This window comes from Oreochromis niloticus, linkage group LG12 (genome assembly GCF_001858045.2).
Source record: "Oreochromis niloticus isolate F11D_XX linkage group LG12, O_niloticus_UMD_NMBU, whole genome shotgun sequence".
NCBI classification, from domain to species: Eukaryota; Metazoa; Chordata; class Actinopteri; order Cichliformes; family Cichlidae; genus Oreochromis; species Oreochromis niloticus.
This window is the reverse complement of record NC_031977.2, coordinates 27,310,077-27,333,598: the sequence shown is the minus strand read 5'-3', so window position 1 is coordinate 27,333,598 and position 23,522 is coordinate 27,310,077. Positions and strand designations below refer to the sequence as shown.

Below are 23,522 nucleotides of genomic sequence, written 5' to 3'. Positions count from 1 at the left end.
CAAACAGTAATAAAACTTTCACATCTCTTCTTTTCCTTATATAAGAAGAGAGTCTACATATAAACAGCATGGACTGAAGCGGCATTCATGCTCCCGCTCTGTAGGAGAATTATTTATCTTTAGCTCTATTCCTGGGAGGATGCTTTTGACAACATCCCATCTCACTGTCTGAGAACCCCTGCCATCCATTAGGGCCAGGAATTGTTCTACGATGTCTTTGTGGGAGGCTTCGCCAGTTGCACTACGTTTAAAAGCTTCGAAAGAAGCAAAGCAATACTGAGGCAAAGAAAGAAAACATTTATTGTTCATGAATGTGGTGTCACACAGGTCCTGTCAGAAAAGAGCAGGGAGGTGAGGTCTTGGTTTGAGGTCTCTGAAGTAATCCTGCCCCCCTTCTTCTCTAAGCACAGGAAACTGGACTTTGGAACTGTTCTTTTTCAAGAACAATCAGCACATTCGTGTAAAAGCAGTACATTGCAAAAGACAGTCTAACATTCCACATGACAGCTAGGTTTTACATTTGTGATGCCCACTGTAATTTATATCCTTATAAAAATTTACAGAATAACATTTTTGTGTCTCAGTGCAAAAGATATATATTCCAAAAGAATTTCAGAAAAGCCGTGCCCTTGTTAAATGTCCGTCCATATCCCTCCCCTTATCTGTGCCCCTACAATAGTATAATTGGCCTGTTTACTGTACAAGACCACCAATAAATAACTAACAGAAGCAGTTTTACAGTCACTGTCAGGTAGCAGCAGTGTTTCAGCTTAGACTTTAAATACATATTCACAAACAACAGTGTGTCACTGTACACCCACAATTCATCAGAACTTTAACTATAGATAATAATAATAATTACATTTGTATTGATAGTAATTACCATGACAATAACAACAGAAAAAAAGAAATACATAGTGTCACATCGGCATTAAAGTATTTACATTGCTTTTTCAAGTTCTGTGGCTTAATTTCCCGTGTGTGAATTTCCCAAGTAAAAGAAGGCAATGAAGTGTCTCTAAGGTAAAAGGCTGAGAGTGGGGAGTTTATCAGCTGGTGCAGATGCTATTGATGGAAATGATGCCTGGGTCCACCAGGCCAAGCTCCTCATGCTCATTCACGCACAGCTGATAGCCACAGCCCCGCCTACGCTTCAGTGGGGTCACCTTGGCATCAGGCTTGGCTCGAGGTGGCAGGAGAAAGCCCACACTCCCTGCAATCAGCATGTGCCAGATGCTGTGTATGTAGAAGTAGTTCTCCTCCGTCTCCACAAAGGCGTAAAGCGCCACGGCAGATGTGGCAATCATGGTGCCCGGGAAAAGGAAGAACACCCAGCGCTTCCAGGTGGGCGGGTAGCAACGTCGGCGCCGGATGGTGCGCACAGTCTGACAAGGTCCACAGACACATAAAAAAAAGGTTATCAGTATCACTATTTACACCTGTTTTTTTTCTGAAAGCTCACAAAGTAACATTTTCCAATGGGAACAGTTTAATACCCACTCATAATTTCATACAGGAAATGACAGCTTCCTGAAGAAATTCCATGAAAAGAAAAACACAGCGCCAATCCTTTACTGAGATCCATTTACAGACCAAGAAAAAGACTTAATTTATTCCCATATGTGCTGTGTTGCCTGCAACCAATATAACCCTAGCAACAACCACTAAGAACCTGAAAAAATCTATTTTTGTATTCATGTGTATCTGACCTCATCACCACAGACTAGAAAGCAGAGTTATAACGTGCGCTTCCCAGGGCTGTGTATAAACACATGTTTGAACACATTGTCATGTGTGTTTCTTTTATGCTCACATGTTAACAGTATGATGTGTGTCAAAGGCAGCAGAGTCTCGCGTAGCAAACCACAAAGAAAACACGACATATTTTACTTCCACTTCTTGTGAGAAGTGTTTTATATAGTGAAGTTTATTTTCACAGTTCATAGTTTGTTTTCCACATGAATTGATCTCCAAGGCCTTGTGTTTAACGGTCTTACTAATTTAATTTAATGAACTTTTTTATGTAGAAAGAGCATATTGAAGTGGGAGATCACACAGGGAGAGTCATTAAAGAACTGAGACCAGTGGGATTTCAGCGAGGGACCACTAGACATCTCTATTTTATTGCAGGTGAAGAGGGATGGTATTCTCCGCGAATCTCTGGTGGTTTTATTGTATGAAATTTTGTATTCATGCCTAGCGCCGCAGAAAAAGTCTATCATCTGGATCAGCTGATGGATTAGTGACGTGCCTGTCAATGCTTTATCTGCTTTTTTATGTTTATGTTTTCTTTGCCGGAGCTGGATATGAAATCTATTTTTGAGAATATGTGCTAATGCTTTCTGTAAGTGTCCCATGATTGCCTCCACTACAGCGCAAAGAGAAATGAACATTTAATTTCATTCAGTCTCTATTTTCATCGCTTCATAAACACTGATTGCTTGAATGATTTTTTTTCCTTTCTCAAAAGGTTATTATGAAGAATTTGACACAATATAAGGGGAAATGTAAGCTGGTCATGAATGACAAAAGTAATTATATGCACAAAATGGCTCTGTATGCATTTAACAATGAGGAATGCAAAATCCTTGCATACTTTTGTGGTTAAGCCAAATAATTCTAGACCAGGATTGTGTTTTTATGTATGAGGCAGGGACCTCATTTAGTTTGGAGAATTAGGGATATTTGGCATTGACAGAGTTGAACTTCCCCCCCTTCCTATTGCTGCTAATGACACCCCTGCACAGCAGCAGACGCTCTGTGCCCTCCGCTTGACTGATCTAATTCGGTTGTGTCTGAGAACATTCAGAATGCCAAGCTTTGCAGAAACATGACAAGCTGAAATGAAAGGGCTCTTGTAGAAAATGTGCAGTGCTCAGACTCGGAGTTGCAGTACGGAGCGGAGAATGTTGAAATGCAGACATACGCTGTTGAACCGCTGATAAATTATTAAGTGTCAGGTAATCAAAGCAGAATCCCGGGTTTATCTTTAAAAACTGCAACATTAGCATGAGATTCAACTGCTTTTTATGGAAAGGTTGCTGTGAGGAGTTTATTCCTATGCAGTCTGTTGTTTCATTTGCCAAGGGAGGATGAGAGATTATCTGTCTCTGTTTATACTTCCAGTCCGTAGACACTGTCACAGTATATCATTTGCCACTTGTCAAATAACATATGTCAACAAACCATCTATAATTGAGTTACAAATCAGCCAAAGACTAAAGAAAATCAGCCAAATATTGAAAGCCGGTGGCTTTACATACATTTCCAGTGAATTATTCTAAAGCATTTAGAAAGAAGATATTTTTGACAATAGTAAAATATACACTTTCCTACTCATTGTGCTAAAGCTGCAGGGTTTACATGGTGGAATTAAACAGCACTTCGTCTTCCAATATTTCTGTAGTATCCTCCAGCTCGCAGATAGATAACTCTCAGAGCTACAACTCCCACACTTTATTCAGCACAAAGCTTTCTCCAAGGAAACCACAAACCTTGTTTTCAAACTCATGTCAGAGGTTTGGTGTTAAAGGCTTTTTTTTTCCACAAGAACCTTGCCTGAAAGACTATTATTTTTTATCTTCTCAGTTCAGGGAGCACATTATGACTCGAAGAAGAGTCAGTGAAAGTACAAGCTGAGTTATAATGGAACTACAACCCATGACTAATACCCGCAGGCTGCAAAACTTTTAAAGCCCCTTCAATACTAATGTAAAATAGCTTCATTGGTCAGAAAACCACCAGTTTTTTACGCATGCACATGTTCCAAGCCTATGTTAGCTTACATGACAGATTTAATCCTTTTACACTTACTATCATCAGAGACTAGAGGGACTGTGGACACGCATTTTATTTGCATGTCTGAACAAGCATGAATGTTAAACACAAATTATGTATTAAAGTAACAGTTTCATGTTGTGCACAAATATCAAATGAAAAATCTCCTATTGCACAATAATTTTACACCCTATAAATACATGCAGAAATGCTTTTACACCTGATTTATATGGTTTTAATAGAATTTTTATTGTACTTTATATGTTCTTACCTTATATCATATCATGTTTTTATTTTTACTTATTTATTGCTTTAGCTTGTTTCTCTACAGTTCCTATAAATAAGTAGATCATTTTTCCCTTACCCATGCCACGGCCATGATGCCCAGAGCAAACAGGCTGGGTCCCAGCAGGTTCCACAGACCATGACGGTCCAGCTGCAATGCCATGGACAGAGACATCGCCCCCAGCAGATACAGAATCTGACAAAAAAAAAACATGGATCAATAACTGCCCTCCATAAACACAGTCAGCATTGTTACATGTACAAGCAAGAACATATTTGTGCGGTCAGGCGATAGCACAACTCTACCTTTGGAGAGGTAAAGACTATTGTCAGTTTGGCAAAGCTTTAATCTTTTTTCCATACATATAAGAAAAATGGCTTTGCATCAATCTCTAAACCATCAGGTGATTCATGTGTGGACTATACTTTCACGTTTTCTCTGTTTTGAGCTGACATCCTGTTATTTGGCTCTCAGAGTTATACTTTTCTTAACACACATGGTTTTTTGACATCAAGTTATATTGGAGAACATAGCTGTGCTGCTGCACAGAAATAAGTGCCTTACTAAAAAGAAATGTTGTTGTGCTTTGTCAGTTCAGCAAGGCTTTGGATGTTGTTATTTTCTACTAGTCACCACAATAATATATTACAAATTTTAGTTTTCAGTTAATAGTCTGCTGTTGCATGTTTACATGTAATGTTGAGCTATTATTAAAGATGTCCATGTTATGAAAGAACAAACAGGTTTGCGGTTGAGAACCACAGACAGTTTGACAGTATTGAGAGATGGTTTTAAGGCAGTATAGAAGTATTTGTTCATGTTATCTATTCAAAACAAGAAAATATAAAATAATGGCAGCTATTTACTGCATTGTTAACTGCCACAACAAGCTACCTTTGGCACACAGCATGCAAGTCTGTGCTCCAAAAGGTAAAAGCCTCTCATTATGTAAATATACAACCACTTTAATGTACCCGTAGGGAAAATAACTGCAGAGTTCAGGTGAAATCAAAATGGGTATTTTAAAGTGCTTATAGAAAAATACACTAGACCTCTTTTGAAACAGCTGAAAGCCCCAATAAAACAGTGAAAACAAAATGCTAACAATAGAGCCACATGATATATAAAATCAGTTATTTTATTTTATTTCACTGCCAAGCTCACAACTGGACATAAAGCCACAGGATATAAAAGAGATAAAGTGAGAATGAAAAAAATCAATAAGCTGTGCTACACATGCTCGGGGAGAACTTGAGCCCATCCAGAATGCCTAGGGTCTAGTAGGCAATGTGAGGAGAAATTGGGGATTTTTGAGCTGGTAAGAGATGACCTGTCTGCAGGAGAATAGAACTAATTGGCACACACCAAGGAGGAAAGGAGCAGCATGGTGCAGCCTGAGGACTCGTTGCAGCAACAGTCATCAGTCATGCTGCTCTAGTGGATCACACAGTGGCACAGAAACATGCATGCATTGCATGGATGTATGAATGCATAGTGACAAATGAGCCTGTGGGAATTCTAAAAAAAAAAAACAAAATCTATTTTTATCTGCAACTTATATGTTCATGCTTAATAAGATATACAGTGTGTCAGATTTAATGTATATAGTATTGGTGCATATCTAATGGCCGTAACACACTGAGGTGTCATATAACAGCCAAGGAAACAGCATGTGATGAAGTGCAGCTAAGTAAAGGTCAGCTTATAAGGTTTCAAATAAGAATTTCATAATTAAATAATGCTGGAACCAGTAATATATTAACATATGTCCATATAAAACTTTTTTACAAGGTTGCACATTTGATGTACTAAGATTCCTCTGGATTACTGCTGCATTTGTAAATTTCTGGCTGTACTTTTGTACCGTCTGCTTATTCGTCAAAGTTATTAACAATGTTACATATTCATTCATTCTATAGTATATTTTCAAATTTGCAAATTATTTGTGAAGTCACTTTACAAATATTATAAATAATATTGGTTTAATTTCATATCATGAAAAGCAAACGGAAACAGAAAATTTGGAGCGTCAAACGTTGAAAGAGAAAACAGCGCTTCTATTTGCAGCAGATATTTGCAGGCATACCTATTTAACTACTAGTAATTAAGATCATGTGGCTAATTTTTTTTTCTGATTGACTGAACAAACATGTTTGATGTCCTACAGTGCCAAAAGCAATTACATTGGTGAGAACAATGTTGTCAGAACTCTTCAATAAGGAAGGGCCAAAATTACAAAGATGTGATGAAGTGTAATTATCTTCATAATTGTGATCCAGAACTTTCACCAAGTTGAGACTAACATACCTCCTGGTGCTCAATCTTTATGTGAACCAGCATAAAATGATTTTCAGCCAACATTTTTGTGAGACATTAAGAGCTTTGAGGGTCCAAAAGTCGCTACTACACAGTGAGACAAACAATATTCCATGCTCTTAGGTCCTTTATCCTCTAGTACTAGTGTAACATACAAACAAACACACACATACACACACTCAGTGTCTCTTTCAAGTACACAAACACACAAAGTCCCACTTGCCAGTCCTGACATGTGCGATTTGATTAGTGACTGCGTACTGCAGCGCTAAGCAAAAATGAAAACTCTAGAGGACAGCAGATGTTCATGCACTCCCCACCCTCCTCCTACCTCACACCCTCTCTCCACTCTCCCCCCTCTCTCTGTCTCATTTATGGACATGGACACACATTTACACATACACGCACACTTTCCCTCAGACTGCTCCATCTTGGTATGCAGCCAGGGAGTGACCCATGGAGAAGGTGCACCTGTTAGTGTTTACCATTACCCACGCAATATGTCAGCAACCAGAGAATTTAGTGCCATGCAATGCTGATTTTAACACATTGATCTTTTCATTTATAACTGAAAATTGAGGCATATGCGGTACTCGTTTATAGCGCGACAGCCTCTCAGTCCTTTAATCTAATCTAATCTAATCTCTCTTTGTTCATGGTCTGAGAGAGTCCAAAGCCATCAGGGTCTGAAAATGTCTGTGTCAGGATGTCTGAATCTACCTACAAGTAACATTTTATTAAGTAGCAAATGCGACAGGCTGAGTTGTTTTTCTAAATAGCTGTTTATCCATTTAGAGACATAATCTCCATATAAAAGGACATGACCTAAGCTGCACTTCATGTGTCTAGGCTGAAGTGCCGCTTATTACTTTGCAGCTAGAGTGGGGAAAATTAACAAGTGTGTTTATAAATATGCACTTGTTAATGATTCCGTCTAACATGCATTTTCTCAGTTCATTTGTGTTGAGATCAATGTATCGAAGAACTGTTGATATCACCATGCAAGCCTTACATTTTCATCTTTATAAAGGGAAAAGTTTCTATTACAACAGGACTTTTCAGTTTTATAGAAAGAAAACAAATATCCAGTCTGAGTATCAGTAGAAACAGGCCTCGCTCAGAATTAAAAATACCTGTTTGATGATGGATTTTAGCCTAGCCATTGCGATGACGGTGACCCACACTGACATGAGTGACCCGAGGAAGTCACAAAACTGCAGAACATCATACTCCATGATGCAAAACACCACAATGCCTGGCTGGTCGCATGCATGGTAGAACTGTGAGAAAAGAAGAGAAAGGCACAGAGGTTACAAAAACACGCAGATGTGTCAGAACAATAGGCGGCACAGCAGCACAAAAGTATTGATTCTATAAAAAGAAAGAGCTGAATGATAAGCTGAATAAAATAAGCAATACTCGCATACAGGTTATTGCTGGTTACTGACAAAGAAGCTATACAGACCATTCTTTTACAAACTCATCTCAGATTCATTGCAACACAGTGGCGTGCACATACTGGCCAACTCTATTTTTGTATGAAATCCCACAAGCATATGTTTACAGCTATGTTACTTTCTATATTTCTGCAATTTTATTTTTTACAGCTTTGTTGAAAGAAGAAAAAAAAAATCCCGGTATGAATACATTATCTATAGAATGTCTACTCACTACTGTATACACTATCAAACTATCATTAAAAAAAGTGATAATGATTATATATATATCACATTATCGTAGTAAGACATCATTCATTTTAAGAACTGGAGGTTTTTATCATTTTATAAAGGATGATTTTTTTTTGTTAAATAATATTAAAAAATTACACAATAGGCACTTTCTCAGCAAAAGCATGTGAAACCTTTTATCCAAGGAGAAATATTAAATTAGCCCCCTGAGATATGAAAAAGCATGGTCTGCTTTTAAATGTAGGTTTTTTTCACTCTATAAAATGCACTATTAAAAAATAATGATGCCATATCGAGCATTGTTTCTGGCTCCAGCAAGCTTTCATCGTTAGCATCAATAGTAATGTTTATTGTCAGTCAGTATTTCTTAATTGTAATTCTATACTAATATACTAGATATAGGTTTTTAAAAGGTAGCTGAAAGAAACAAAACAAAAACAAAAAACTTCATTTGATTCTAACTGTACTAGTTGCCAAACAGTACTTTTGGTGGGGGTGAAATAATTTACCCAAACTTAATTTAGACGTAATTTTTGCAGTGAAAATGTTTTCCAAAACTTGCTGTTGCCTGGGGGAAGTTCCTGTAGTGGAAAAGTAATAAAGTTATGGCTCTGAGCAGGGGATTATAGTAGGGTGCTGGAGCATTTTTGTTTTAATGAAGGACATTCATTTTAATGCTTCCAATGCAGAATAGAATTGTAAGCATAAGTATTTCTGACTGTGGTGTAGCTTTGAATGGCTTACTCAAAAACAGGAGTATGTCATCCGCATACACGGGAATTTGATGCAGAATGTGTTTCGTATTAAAGCCAGCCTTGCCACAATTTGATGACTTTCAGAAACATCTGCTTTTGTGATTCTTTCTAAATTCTAGTTTTAAATTCTAATTCTTTTTTTATTTAGCACTATGATTGTTTTCTTTATGCTTACTTTTGTGCATTACTGATACCAACTGTTTATTAGCAAAATACCATGCTTAAATAAAAGAAAAATATACTTTAGGTTATCACTTTTCACTCACAGTAGAGAAAAACATGGTGAAGATGTAGACCGAAGCCTCCAGGAGGTAGTGGCTTCGGATGGCGATGGCCACGGGCGGGACAAACATCAGGTTACTGAGACAGAGCAGCAGGGTGGAGAGGAGCTGGAAACTGTACGAATAGGCTTCTGAGTTGTCTGTGCACCCCCATCCATCCCAGCCTAAAATACCCACACACCCGCAGACACACAGACCACCTTAGTAAATATGGTACTTTCACCTAAAGGACTAAAGCTCTAAGACGTTTTTTGTTTTTTGTTTTTTTGACAGGCTTTACACGTTGGAAAAAGCATAAATGGTGTCTGTCTTCCTTAAACCCTAAATCAACTCCAGGAAAAACTTGGTTTTGGTTTATGAATGAGAAGAGTTTCCCCAGCAGGTGAAACTGTTTGTTTCAAACCCTTAATCTCTTAAAATGTATGAAATATTTATTATCTCTTGACAAGAATAATGCCTTAGCAGCCTTTTCCTATGAACAGACATTTCTCTGTAAAAATAATCAAAAACAGATATGTGTGAAGTTGTTTATCCAGCACAATAGAGCCTCCTGGTGTGAACTCACTTCTATTTTAAAACACCCCCGCTTTGGTACATTGGATCTTTATCAAGTGGTTGATTGAATAAGACAGTGTGAATTAAATATTCGTGAGCACTGTTGAACAGAGGTTTTGCAGTCTGAGATGGGCCAAGGGCAAGTGCTGAATACAAAGTGTCTGCCAGGAAGCAGTCACACATATGAAGTATGACAATGAATTAAACTGAAGAGAAACCAACTCTGATAATAGAAGATCAAAGGCAGGATTTAAAAAAGCCTCAGAGGACATGCTTTGTTTAGTTTCATAAGCTCATCTTTTATTGAAAAGCTGTTGGTAATTAAGACTGTGTTTTATTGTCTTATCAAAATGCCTTATATTAGAAGATTAATACCAGGCCGCTGAATGAGTCACTGAAAAGTGGCACATACAATTTAATTGCAGAATTGTCAGCTCAATTCTGGAAAATGACCCGTGCCATCCCACCTGGCTCTCTCTCATTTTCTTGTCACTCCTCATGATGTATTTTCCAACAAATTAGAAATTCTTTGCAGCAGTGATGACCTATTTTCTCAAAGAAAAGTTCTGTCTTATCTTTCATATGCAAAAGAATCTTTTGACAGACAAAAATCAAGTGTAATTATACATTCAGGGTTGCACTTGCTTGCTGTGTATTAATTACTAATTAATTACTGATAAATATTTAAGGGGGTTGTTAAATAGATACAGTACTAATTATTTTTCCCTTACATAAAACAAGTTGCGCTGTTTTATTAATAACTGCATGACTTAGATATTAAAACAGAATCAAAAAAGACTTTACCAGACCACCTCGTTTCAATTTAATTGACAGTGTGCACTACAAGTTCAAATAAATAAACAAGGATTTAACAAAGCTGTCCATTTAAGCTGGAAAAAGTAAGACACTGTGATGGACTGCAATAGATTTTTAAAGTAAAACATTACCTGCTTTGCATTCACATGCAGCATAAAGGTAATTGTTGGTGCGCAGAAGCTTGCACTGTCCATACGTCCCACAGTCATTGATGCACGGAGTCAGGTATGCACGCATATAAACCTCTGCAGTTACATTGCTGCATTGCTCAAATCTGGAAAAGGCAAAAATATATGATTGCAGGTGATGCCTTCACTGTTTTTCATCTGCATAATGGCTTCAACATTTCAATACTTTTGTTTATGGCCAAATGTGTCAGATCTATATACTGCATAGCTGTGCACATTTTATAGCATTCCAAATTAGGCTGGTAAATATTATACTTACTAAATACAAGTATGACAGCATTGTTATTGTGAGCATGCTATCAAGCTGACATTCACATATCACTCCAAGCTCTTTCAGAGCTTTGCCTCGCAAAGCCGCTCAGGCGCCTGCAGGGTTTTGTCTAGTTTTCTTGTGTCCTCCAGAAGCCCTCATCACCACAAAACACTGGAGATCAAAAGGTTGTTTCGGCATTGCTAGATGTCAGACAACTTCATTCTATTAGGCCTCGGAAATCTCCAACTTTATAACGCAATTACAAAACTAATTTTCTGTAAATTATGTCTATTCCACCAAGGGTTCTAGTTTAACCTTCATTAATTATTTTGAAAAGGTACCTCAGCTGTAATTTCTCACAAAACTCTAGCTCTACAGGTTACCGCATATTCACAGATTGACACAGGTTACTTACTTAATTTTCTCATCTTTAACACTACAAAAACAAAAACTGCTAATCAATCAGTTAAAGAGAATGAAACTTCAAATGTATGTTTCTTTATGTGTTTCTGCAACATTTTATTTATTTATTTTTTATTTAGTTGTATACATCAGCTTAACTGTATTTTTGAAGGGCACCTGTCATTTACCATCTAATAACACCTGATTGGTTTAGTATATGCAAATGCGTTGAAATCTAGCACATAACACTGTGATCTTTGTCTGCATTTTCATACATCAGCTAAGTGTTCGTGTGAGGATGAGTCCACGTCCCACACCATCTGTTATTATCTGTTATTCAAATTCAATTGGAACTCCCAAGTGGGACGGGAAAAATCTGCTTAATTTCATTCTGTTCACATTTTTGTGCCATAAAGGCTTCGCCAAAACAGCTCAATCTGCTGAATTGCTAATACTTACGAACTCGTATATAACATTACAACAACAAAACTTAATGAAAACATTCGCTCTAACTTCTCTCTCTGACATGATTCGCGCCGACTTTAAATAACCCTCAGAGAAAAACACTTTACTTCTTGAATTCACAGGTTAAGTAACACTTACATAAACACGGAGAGAAAAACAGAAAGAGAGGGACACTGGTGTGGAGTAGGCCAAAGCCTTATTGGTACCTACAAAGTATACTATTAATATCCAAATACCACTACCAATAAAACAGGGTTGTAATAGCATTTTTGTAAAAAACCTTTTTGCAAACTTTTCTTGAACCCCTTGAATTAAAACTGAATGTGTGCATTTCGATTACAACTTGATTGTTTGATTTAAAATCCACTATGACTTGTGCAAATTGGTAAGTGTGAAAATATGGATAAACCTCAAAATCTAACCCTCCTCTATGTCATATGCTTGGTGTGCACCATACACACATTTATGAAGCCAGTGCCAAATCAGTCTGCTGGGTGACAGATGGCAGAGGATGTGGTTCAATGAGGGAGGCTTCGTCATTCAAACAGAAAGCATGGTGTCTTCATTATGGCAATGAATTATTTATTTTGGTAAACAAACTAGTGATTGTGTTATGCTGACAAATTCAGAAGATATATTGAATGTCCTATTTTGCAATTGTCTTTGTGTAATTGACAGCAAATATTGTCTCACAGAGGTTGCTGTGGAGCGTTGGGACCAGGCCGAAGAACTGATTATGAGAATGTCATAAATTTGTGTCAAAATCTATGACGTTCAGCTTGTTTCGTTGAATTCCTGCTTGTAATTGATGTTTTTGTGACTTTCTAGGTTGAGCACTCAGGAGATTATAGTTACACAATTTTAAAGGAATAGTTTAAAGAAGGCATAGCTGTAAGGATTCTTACCAGCTAGTTTTTCAAACTCCTGTTTGACAGGAGGTTCATATTTAGTGTATAACCAGCAAGTATCACAATTTCAACAGAGCAAATATTAATTTCCAAAACTGTAATAATGTTTCTTTATAGGCATAAAAACAAACAGTAAAACATGGTTTAATTCAGCGGTCCCCAACCTTTTTTGCGCCACGGACCGGTTTATGTCTGACAATATTTTCACGGACTGGCCTTTAAGGTGTCGTGGATAAATACAACAAATAAAACCAGTACCGGTACCGAAAAAAGGAAGATTTATACATAACACACAGGAAAAGACCCAGGGAAACAGACTTAATGATAAAAACAATAAAAAAAATAACGATAAAAACCCTGAAAACCAGAAATTTCACACCCGAGCCTCAACTCTTGCGGCCTGGTACAGAACGACTCGTGGACCGGTACCGGTCCGTGGCCTGGGGTTGGGGACCGCTGGTTATATATATATATCTATATATATAGATAGATATAGATATATATATATACATGACATTCAATTCAATTCAGCTTTATTGATCCTGAAGGTTGACCCCGAAGGAAATTGGGATAAGATGAGATGAGAAAGTTACAGCAGTTACAACACCATATGTAAGGCACAGATAATATATAACAAATATGGAGACTATATGAAGCTGTATAAAATAGAATACATAACCAACAAACAGGTAAAGCTCTCAAGGGAAGCAGTGCTTTCTGTCTTACCCGTGTTCAGTAGCACATAGAGAGCGCAGACTGAGGTACCAGGTGCCTGTTTGTGGGTAGGGAATCCTCAGTTTGGTGATATTAGTGGAGGTGTTCACAGAGAGGAAAAACCCTGCCACTGATTCTGAAGAAAAAGGTAACACAATAAAACACAGTCCAAGCTGTGACAGAGAAGGTCCATAACTGAATAAGCTTTGCGCATACACGGCAAAAATATCGATTACTTGTGCTGTTCTCACAATTCTACCAAACGTGCTTAGATTCAAAATCACACACTATGTGGCTGTTTTGTTTAAGCAAAATTTGGCATACCTGATTCACATTTCAGTGATGTGTTTTCACGTAAGAAAAGTGGCATCCCGTGGTTGAGGCAGCCAAACACTGTGAGATTAGCTCCTTTCAGCGTAGACTGCAGGAAAAACACATAATCAAACGTCATTCATCCGTCCAACCATCAACCATCTGCTGCTATCATTCTGGTGAGCTAACACTGTTCATGATTACCTTTAGGTCTATTTTCTGCACAGCCATGAGATAGTAAACTTTAAAACTAACAAATCAAGTAAAGTGCTCTCTCTCTGTCTGCCAGAGGCACCTACAGTAAATGAAGATGTTGGCAGTTTATCGCCTTGAAGCATCAATTATACATTAACATGCTCATGCATTAAAAGAAATCCAGGAGAATTATTCAAGCGCTGGGAACTGCATATGCTTATACAAATTGGTTCATTCTGCAGAGAGGTGAAGGGAGGCCACAACTGTCCAAATTGGTCTATTGGTAAACAATAAATAGCGGCAAACTGGATGTGTCAATTTGCACTCAAGCACCAAACTTGACACTTTATTAGTTTTAAAATTCCCCTGCATTATTTACCCAGTCTCTATCTTTTGTCTGTGTGTGTGTGTGGGTGAGTGCTGCGATGGGTTTGTTACTAGACCAGAAACTATGCTGAAAATCAGAAGACTTTCTGACAAAAACTTTACATTCAGAAATTCACCACATTATATACATTTGTGGGATAACTTTAGACAGTTATTTCTTAAGTACATAAGATTTCTATCCCCCCCCCCCCCCCCCCCCCCTTAGCACAAAATGGGCATAATGTATATATAGGGAGTTGGCAAAGTTGTTGATTAATGCAATGACTAACAAACACTTTGCCAGGTGCTGAGATTTCAGGCTTCCTAAACTCACCATCTGGCCTCTATTCTCTTGGTGGGAAGACTAAATCACACCCACTGGCATTTTGAGACAGTCCCACACCCTCCCCCTCCTTCATCCTGGCTCTCCTCTACAGTTTGAGGATAAAGGATTAAGCAACAAATATCAAAGTGGCTCACCAGATGCAAACATGGGGAGAGCAAAGCAGGCAAGAGCCACCCCAAAGCCAGATAATATCAGTCTAATGGGCAGGTCAAAGAGCTCCATCCAAGTTAGACATGTTTCTAACCAATGTAGATAGATGGCAAGGTGGGTGTGCCAGTTGACCAGACATATGTCAAGCACTATTAGGGGGATTTTCATAAAATTTTAAACACAAATTAAAAGTATCTACACGGTGATTTTTTGTGATTTCTTTCCTCTGACTTTTTCTTTTGTAACACAGGTTTATCCAGCTATTCATGGTCTGCAAAGGATGAGTCCTGGTGAATCTTATTCGCTAATCTTCTCCCTTGCTCTTAAACACCACTAAACGGTTAAATTTATACTTTTACTGTGATGTATGCCCTGTGACAAACTGGCAACTTGTCCAGGCTGTACCCCCACCTTTCACCCTGTGACAGCTGGGATAGGATCTCCCCCTCACCCTGAATTGAGGATGGACTGATGGAAGGATAGATGGATAAGCAAAAAGTTCGGTATAGTCTGATACTTTAATGAGGACACATTTCAGTGACACTGTTTTCCTAACTTTTCATTCAGAACAACAAAGCTGTCGGCTGTTCTTCTACACTAGAAAGCTCCACAAAGCTCAGTGTAAAAGTCAAAAGAGCCATATTTTTTAATTGAGCAAAATGAGTGTGTGTGAAGCGTTAATGATGCAAAGGAAATAACAGAAAACGTACTTTAATTATTAGACATTTGTTTTTCCATTAGGACAATTAAGATAAAGGAATTAAAATAAATAAATAAACATCCATATTACTTTATTATTATTTACTTTATAAATTTACTTTATAAATTACGGCATCCCTGCTGAGGACAAACCAAAAAAAAAAAAAGACATACTAGATGTAAATGTAAATTCTTAGTATCTTGAAGTGTTATGATTACAGTCCCAGTCTTTTCTCAAAGTTAACTTTTTTGGAATTCACTCTTAAAAAATGAGTTACCAATCTTAACTTCCTTTTTTGCTGGCCTCATATGCATTCCTGAGCATCTGTTGATGCAGTAATACTGCAGTCTTAAAGCGGTTTAAACTGACAGAATCATGAGGTTTTGCACTGTCACACAAAATATACTTTGTCAAGGTTTAGCGAGGATTCAACTGTATGCTGTCGCATATGAAATAACAAATCCCAATATGGAGTCCTCGACCTACCCCAGCCTGCAATTCAAGCTGCTTTGAAAATTGTTACAGGGTTAAAGCTTACATGAAGCCACAATGTGATGATGTCCATCCTGTTTTTGGTGTATTTACTCATTACACCTTACAGAATAACCTATGAAACCAAAATAACATGACAGACACATGTGTGTAAATTATTTGCAAGTTAAAAAAACCCTCATATTTAATATAAGTGCTCCTAACCTGGTTAGCCAAGAAAGCTAAAAATGCTCAAAAATCAATAGAGCATGTGTAGCTTGTTTTCATTTTTTAGAAATTATATCCACTTTTAAAATATATAAAAAAAAACTGTAAGACTATTTCAGAATCAGTGTACTTTTTAAATATGATTTATTATTCCACCAGTAATGAATCTCAGTGATTCATTTATTCATTTCATTATTTGCCCATAAACATCCTGATTCCCCAGGAAACACATGCAATTAAGGAAGAAAGATTATCTCAACATACAGAAGATTATGTGATATATTTGATCACTCTCAAATCTATCATCCAAACCATTCATGCACTCGAAACAACGATATTCCCTTGTTTCTTTGATATTTCACTGATAACTTTTGAGGCTCATTCTGTCTCTCAAATCTGTCTGAAATGATTTCCCTTCAGCATGGATGCTGACTTTCTCAGCACACTGCATCATTTCTGTCCAGAACCCAGAATTTCTAAAAGGATTTGAATCACTTCTTAAAATAGCTTTAGCTGTCAGGGCATTATGTGATGTGTTGTTAATAATATTCGATTCTTGTTCTGCTTTAAGAACACATTCATGTCTGGAATTCTAATGTTGATTTTGTATGGGTTTTTTATTTACTGGCTTTACTCGTAAAGCCTTTTGTAATATGATTGTGAGCATTGCTATATTAATCATGTTTAATGTTAGGATTTATATGCCCGATCCATTATGCAGATGTTAGTTATGATTGGTGAATGTGAGTGGCAGACCCATAATTCAATCAGGGGTGCTATCTACCAGCAAAGTAAGGCTCAAGGTTAAAGACTGAAGAAAACTACTGTGGAAAATCTTTAAAAGGATCACTTCGATGGCCCAGATGCATCAACTCTGATCGCTAAAATAGAGGAGAAAAAAAAGTTTGATGAATGCCAGTTTGTCTGTGTTGTATACTGACATGTTTTTGCTTTGCTGAGTTTCATAGAAGTTATGCTGATGACATGTGCCAGGCAGTACATAATGCCAACTGATGCAAGAACATGGACAAGCTGTCATGTGCTGTATATACTGCCTCCATATCCCAGTGCCCAAACTAATTAAACCAAACCCCAAACTCTGTGACGGGTTTTAATTTTAATCAATAATATCTCTGCTATCTGGATATCTTCATATCATTTTGGGCATTATAATTTAAAGCACATGTTTCAGCCTCTGACCACATGAATGCTGCTTAGCAAAAACAAAAGAAATTGTATTTGTTTTTTGTTTGTTTTTTTGTTTTTTTGTAATTTTATTTTTTGGTATCAATCCAAGTTTTTTGTTTTACAATAAAAGATAAAAGATACTTAGATCAGTGCACAATTAAGATGTGAAAAATATTAGATTTCTTTAGATTTATTATTTATTGTGCATATGTTTAATTATATATTTATGAAGATTTTTAGAATGATCTTTTAATCAATATTTATTTTAGCATTCAATTTCACACCTCTCCTGTGTGATAATGACAGATGGTGTTGCACAACTCTGCCATAAAAGCGCCTAGTTTTCACTGGCTGATTAAAAATATGAAAATAAATGGCCGTGGAAATACTGGATGCGAAAATAAACTTACAAATAGAATACGATAAATGAACATAAGAAATTAATGTAGTTTTAAAAATACATATTTATTGTTTGGCCCTGGATGCTTAGCTATTATTACCTAGTATATTATGTAAGCATTATTTTTCATGTATCACACTTATTTATTTTTTAATCTACTCCCCCAAACACTTTTATGCTGCCAAAACAGTTTATCACTATGACAAAAGTACTAGCGCATAAGGGTTAGCCAAAGCATTCATGAATATGCGCTCATTACACTGCTTCTAATTTCTTTTCTGCGTGAGCCTTACCAAAGGTAAACTTAAACTGATCAACTGCCAGGTGAGGCATCAGTGGGAATAAAAGCCATATGCATTCCTTTCACACTTTTGCACAGAGAGTGATGCAAGGCAGACAAGCAGGTCCAGCTATTGTCTCCTAAAGCCCTGCAAATCTGCCAGAGTCCCCCACAGGCAGCGGCTGACTGGATTCTGCGCCTGTGACAAGCAAGTGACAGATCATCGCCGAGGGGGGTTAAATCTGTCCATAGAATAATATAGCATGACAGTCTCTCTGAAGAATACATCTAACGGCTCATACAACTATCACACCAACCAGGTTTCATCCCAGCATACTGTCTTTGTGACATCTGCAGAGCGCACCCAGTTAAAATTAACCAACAGCACACACTTGGGAGTATACTGGGGTGTTGAATGGAGGGTGAAAGGGGTCAGGGAAAACACTTTGCTACTGCAAAGATAGCACCAATAAATGCAAAGAGAGGTTCTACTGGCTATGCTGCAAGATAAAGGGCAGATACAGTAAACAGGTGAAAATGGGCACACCATGGAGAAAGCCAAGGGGCTCACATAGTCTTTGTGGGTGGTGACAGCAGCCACATCAATCCCAAAGTCCATTGATACACTGTTAAATGAATTACCGTCAATTATTTTCATTTCCTTTAAAAATTTTCTCTGACAATCTTGGAAAGAAGGCTGTTTGCTTTCTTACCGGGGGTTAGATGAGAAGATCGATCATTAATTTCATCTGTGTGTGTGTGTTCAGTAGAGATGATGGATGTGTAGTCTGGCTTATTATAAAGTCTTGAAGCGGTGAGAAACAGTATAGACGCTGCATTTGGACAATTTCAAACCTGTCAGGGCAGGTTTGTACGGGGGGCACTACACCTGGGGTTTACTTTCATTAATTTCCTCATTAATTGACTTATCTTGTCTATTAAACCTAGAGCTTAATAGATTTAGTGTTAATTTCAAATCTGTTACTGCAAATGCTCTTTTTCACATTTTTTAATGTCTGACATTTCCTCCTGTTTATGTCTTTTGTGCTAAATCACTGCTACTGTGGGCTACAAATTTCTTTTACCAATATTTTTACTCTATCTTTAAATGTGGGGAGATAAACCCGATTTTTTAAGCAATATTTCCCAAACTGTCAGGATGTTCCATAGAAGTAAACAATCAAAGATATCTGTTAGTGTTTTGTGCTTCATCTTGTTGCTGTCTCAACACTGGCTGGCTTTCTCTCCATTAGAAGTAAAATGTTTAAAAGTCCATCTGCCAGCCTGTAGCTCTCCAGTTTCTGGCTCCCTGTAGACCTCCAGAGCCAATGCAGGTGCATTCCTAATGCCATTACTATCTGAAGGACAGATCAACACAGACATATTAAATCCTGCTTGGCTGATTTTTGCATTTTGTTTGCTCTCAATTAGAGACATATGCCACAAGCCCAAACACTGGCGCCTGTTTCATTGTGAACTTTTTCAGTTCCCACAGCAAAGTCTATGACCATACGTGCATCCATATTTAGCAGGCAAGCTCAGCCAGGCACTTTGTGAGCCCAGTTATTCACCCTTGCTAGCTGCTGATTTTCTCCTCTATGACTGTTGCAAATTTACTTTTCTGATAACAATCTGATCCCTGTGCAGGATACAGCAAGCAAAGGGTGAGAGTGGTGCCAGAGCACTGTCCAGCATCTTGGGCCAAATCCCTTCCTTGGACCAGGATGATAATACTGATTTGATGAGCTAACAGTGCCTCGAAATTTTACAAATACTGCGAGAAATTATGAAAGAAACAACAGCTGTATCATCTGTAAAGCTCACCATGTTGAGTTTGAGCTCCATGTTTAGGACTCCTCCACTGTCTAAAACGGGCATTAGGTTCACGGCGAACACGGCAGCCCTGTCCGGTGGAATCGATATATTTGGACCGAAGAAGACGTAGAAGTGCACAGAAAAGGTGTCCAGCTCATTGCGCAGAGTAGGACGGATCGGCCAGCACTTGTTAGTGTCTGCAGTCGGTGCAAGGTAAATGATGCTGTCTTCTGAGGTGTGCAGGTGACTGCTGTTCTGGGACAGGCTTGGCAGGGCTGCCATTAACAGTGTATCAGATAAGGAGAAACCCATCGCTGTTCCAAAAGACTGAGGCATGTTCATCGAGGAGCTGGGTTGTGCTTGGTCTTTCAACAAACTGGGTTTGGAGCAATCTGTTCAGGAAAAAAAAAGTCAAAACAATGCTGTTATTTAATTTGCACTTATATGCACTGTAAGCAACATAGTCTCTATAAATGTTTGAGCTGGAGCTCTGTGTTTTAGATCCGTGCTTGCAGCAGTGTTTATTGTTTGCTATTGTTCCTCAATATCATTTATTCTCTCTCTGCTCTCTTGTGACCCCCGACTGATCACCAAGGCAGCCGCCCACCCTGCCTCTTAAAAACTCTGTCTGTTAGAAGGTGTTTTTTCCTCACAGAAAGCATTTCATAGGGGGATTAATGGGTTTTCTATAAGGTCTTGACATATATGTAAAGCACCCAGAGTAACCCATGTTGTTGTTTGGCACTATATTAATGGAACTGAAACCTAATTATTTAGTTCAGCTGGCTTCCAGAACATATACACCAAGATTCAGTGCTGTGGATTGCCTCTAACTAGATTGTAGACTGTATGTTTTCCACCAACACATAGAAAATCAATGCAAAATGGTCACTGATGTCGAATGGCAAAGTATCATCCAATACCAACAGTCCCCCAAGGGGAAAGGATTTCAAAGGCTTTTTAGCTCGTTTGCATATTATTGTCTCAAAAGGGTTTGAAGTATTTTGATGTCCGTACAGGCAGGTGGAGAACACCTAAAAAATACTGAATACTGCAGCTGCAGGTAAAATTTGTGTAAAATCTGTAAAGCCTCTTTGGATGACAAAGATGGAGCACTTGAAGAATCCTGAAAAAAATCTATAGAAAAATCTATAGAAGGAGAAGAAGAAGGCAAATGTCACCCATCTGTCTCCAAAAGAGCCAACCAATAATTAAACCAGAAAACATGTTAACCAATCACATCATACATAATACAGATCATGATACGTTCAGCTGTGTGGTGGCAGACATATTAACTTATTTCTGTGATGATACAGATAAGTTTCACATTGTATTTATTCAGTGCTGAAATCGAGTAGGTTTTTAAATTAAGCTGTAAACCTTCTATATTGATGTCATCTTTAGGTCTTGGTGGCCACTACAATTAAAGTAAAAGTCTCTTATTAAAGCCTCTTTCCCTTCATTTAGATGGGCAGTTGCTCTTATCCAACAAAAATGGCTGCTGAGTGGCAAGACTAAATGTATATACACAATAAGTACTGTACTGTATTTGTGTGGGCGGCTTTTTCCCCCTTTCATTTAGAGCATAACACATGAACCCTGTTCGGTTGTCTACTGAGGACAGAAAAGCTGCAGTGATGAAATGCTTTATAAACAGCAACAATAAATAATAAAGTGCAACCTAGTTTTACCACACTTTGTATTACTAGCAACCGTGACACCTGTAAATTGGACTGAATTCAACTATGGGCACATATTTCTGAGACAGCTCATAACAACAATAACCAATAACAGAAAGAAAGGTGAGGACTCCAGATGGTCTTCTCCCTCAACCTGAGCTGTTTTCCAATTTAAATCCACAAAAGGTCAAGTAAGATCTGCCTGGCAGACAGGAGGAGAGACAGAGTGTGAATAATTAGTGTCTGTGTTGCCATAGTAACAAAGTGCACTGTACAGTGCCGAGCAGAGGGAGGGGATCGCTACATGGAAGTGGACGTCCCACAGATTTGTGCGCTATCCCCATTGAGGGAGCATAAAGAGTATCTCGGCTCTCCACAACCCAAAAACAGCATGTAGCACTTAAGTATGGTATCATTTGCCTCTTAGCAATCCTGCATGAATCACCTCAGTTTGGCTTCCAGTCTTTTCTTGAAGAAGCCTCTTGATGATCTGACTGTGTCTGGCATCCCTTATCCCATCAAACATAAACTGTCAGATGCATGAGCATTTTGGACAGTCTTTGAAAAACATTTCCCGATTTGTGCTTAGATAAGAGTAGAACACCCAAGATTTAGTCTTTTATGTGCATCTGAAAGCCATAATCTTCTATACTTTGACTGCATACCTTTGAATACTTGATATGGCATGCTGCAGAGATCCACTCTGAGCTTTTGTTTGGCCTAATTTATGAGGTAAACCACCCAAGCTTTGTCTTTTAAAGCAGCAGGAAGAAAAATAAATAAAATTACAGGCAAACAGCTCATGGATAAACACCGCAATTTATCTGCAGATAACAAGAAAGAAGAGAAATCCAACACATAAACATCTAGTAAAGCAGTAAAAAATACTTTAATTGGCAAAATTGGTAAAATCGTTTAATTCAGAAAATGGTCTAAACTTCACAGTGTGAAAAACTTTGAAGTTCAATTTCAATTCAGTTCATTTCAGTGTTATTTATAGAGCTCTGAATCACAAGTCACCTCAAGGTTTCATTAAAACATTAAGAGTAATTTAAATCAAGCTATAACACCAATGCACAAAGATGTATTCATTTTAAAATGTAAATGTAAATTTGAACAGAATACATTTTTTATTTATTAATTTCGAATCTCCATATCTATAAAGGTCAAATCATGAAATTCAGGGAAAGCAGAAGGTAAGGGGTTTGGGGTTTTTTTTTAATGAGCATCTCAATTTTTAGTTTAATCTAACTCAATAAAATTATTTTTTGTTATGGCATTTACAGTGCACTTTTTTTATTCTTTTCGATTGCTTTTCCAGCACTTGTCCAATTAAACACAATAGATAAACGAGGTTATTAAATATAAAACTAATATTGGTTTGCAATATTTTACTTTCATGAGTTTAAAATCCAGATAAAAAATACAGCTTAATGACGAAATTCTCAAAAAGAAGAAAGAATATATATGTTTTGTTATAACCATTTTATAAATTTTTTGATCTTTTAATATCTAAATTAATATAATGACAGACATTAAAGACTATTCAAATTTAGATGGAAATAATTTATTGTTGATGAATGTATTGAATCTGAAACCGAGGAGGAACTATGCTACACCTGTGCATGTTCCCTCTTAAGTGGACCTGAAAAAGGTATAACCAGAACAGCTCTGTCTGCAGCTGTCTGTGTCTCCATTCACAGCTGAGCGCCATCCCCATCTTAAGATGCTTCATCAGAGCTGCTTTTGTAGTCCTTTCTGCCATCTGTTGCCTTTACTTAAAACATGTTCAACTGGGCTGAAATCAGGGGAATGTTACGGCTATTTAAGAACATTACATTTCTTTACTTTTAGAACCTCTTGGGTTAGTTTGCAGTATGTTCTGGGTCAATATCCCTCTGTGGATTGCTTCAGTTTTGCAGCATTTGACTAAATCCCACAAAAAAAACAAAACAAAAGCTATATCACTATACACTTCAGAATTTGTT

The 23,522-nt window shown here is 37.6% G+C and overlaps 1 protein-coding gene across 2 annotated transcripts in view; it reads right to left on the bottom strand.

Moving 5' to 3' along the window:
- Positions 1 to 277: 277 nt before the first annotated feature.
- tmem8b (transmembrane protein 8B) overlaps positions 278 to 23,522 on the bottom strand; it is a 33,718-nt gene continuing 10,473 nt past the window's right edge. For both annotated transcript variants that reach the window (XM_003455275.5, XM_019365201.2), the window contains exons 6-13: positions 19,865 to 20,247; positions 13,729 to 13,825; positions 13,417 to 13,540; positions 10,606 to 10,748; positions 9,089 to 9,267; positions 7,513 to 7,659; positions 4,142 to 4,258; positions 278 to 1,385 (exon numbers count right to left, since the gene is read on the bottom strand). In XM_003455275.5, coding sequence (XP_003455323.1) covers positions 1,050 to 1,385; positions 4,142 to 4,258; positions 7,513 to 7,659; positions 9,089 to 9,267; positions 10,606 to 10,748; positions 13,417 to 13,540; positions 13,729 to 13,825; positions 19,865 to 20,247 — 1,526 coding nt within the window. In that variant the 3' untranslated portion in view covers positions 278 to 1,049. The remainder of the gene's footprint in view (positions 1,386 to 4,141; positions 4,259 to 7,512; positions 7,660 to 9,088; positions 9,268 to 10,605; positions 10,749 to 13,416; positions 13,541 to 13,728; positions 13,826 to 19,864; positions 20,248 to 23,522) is intronic.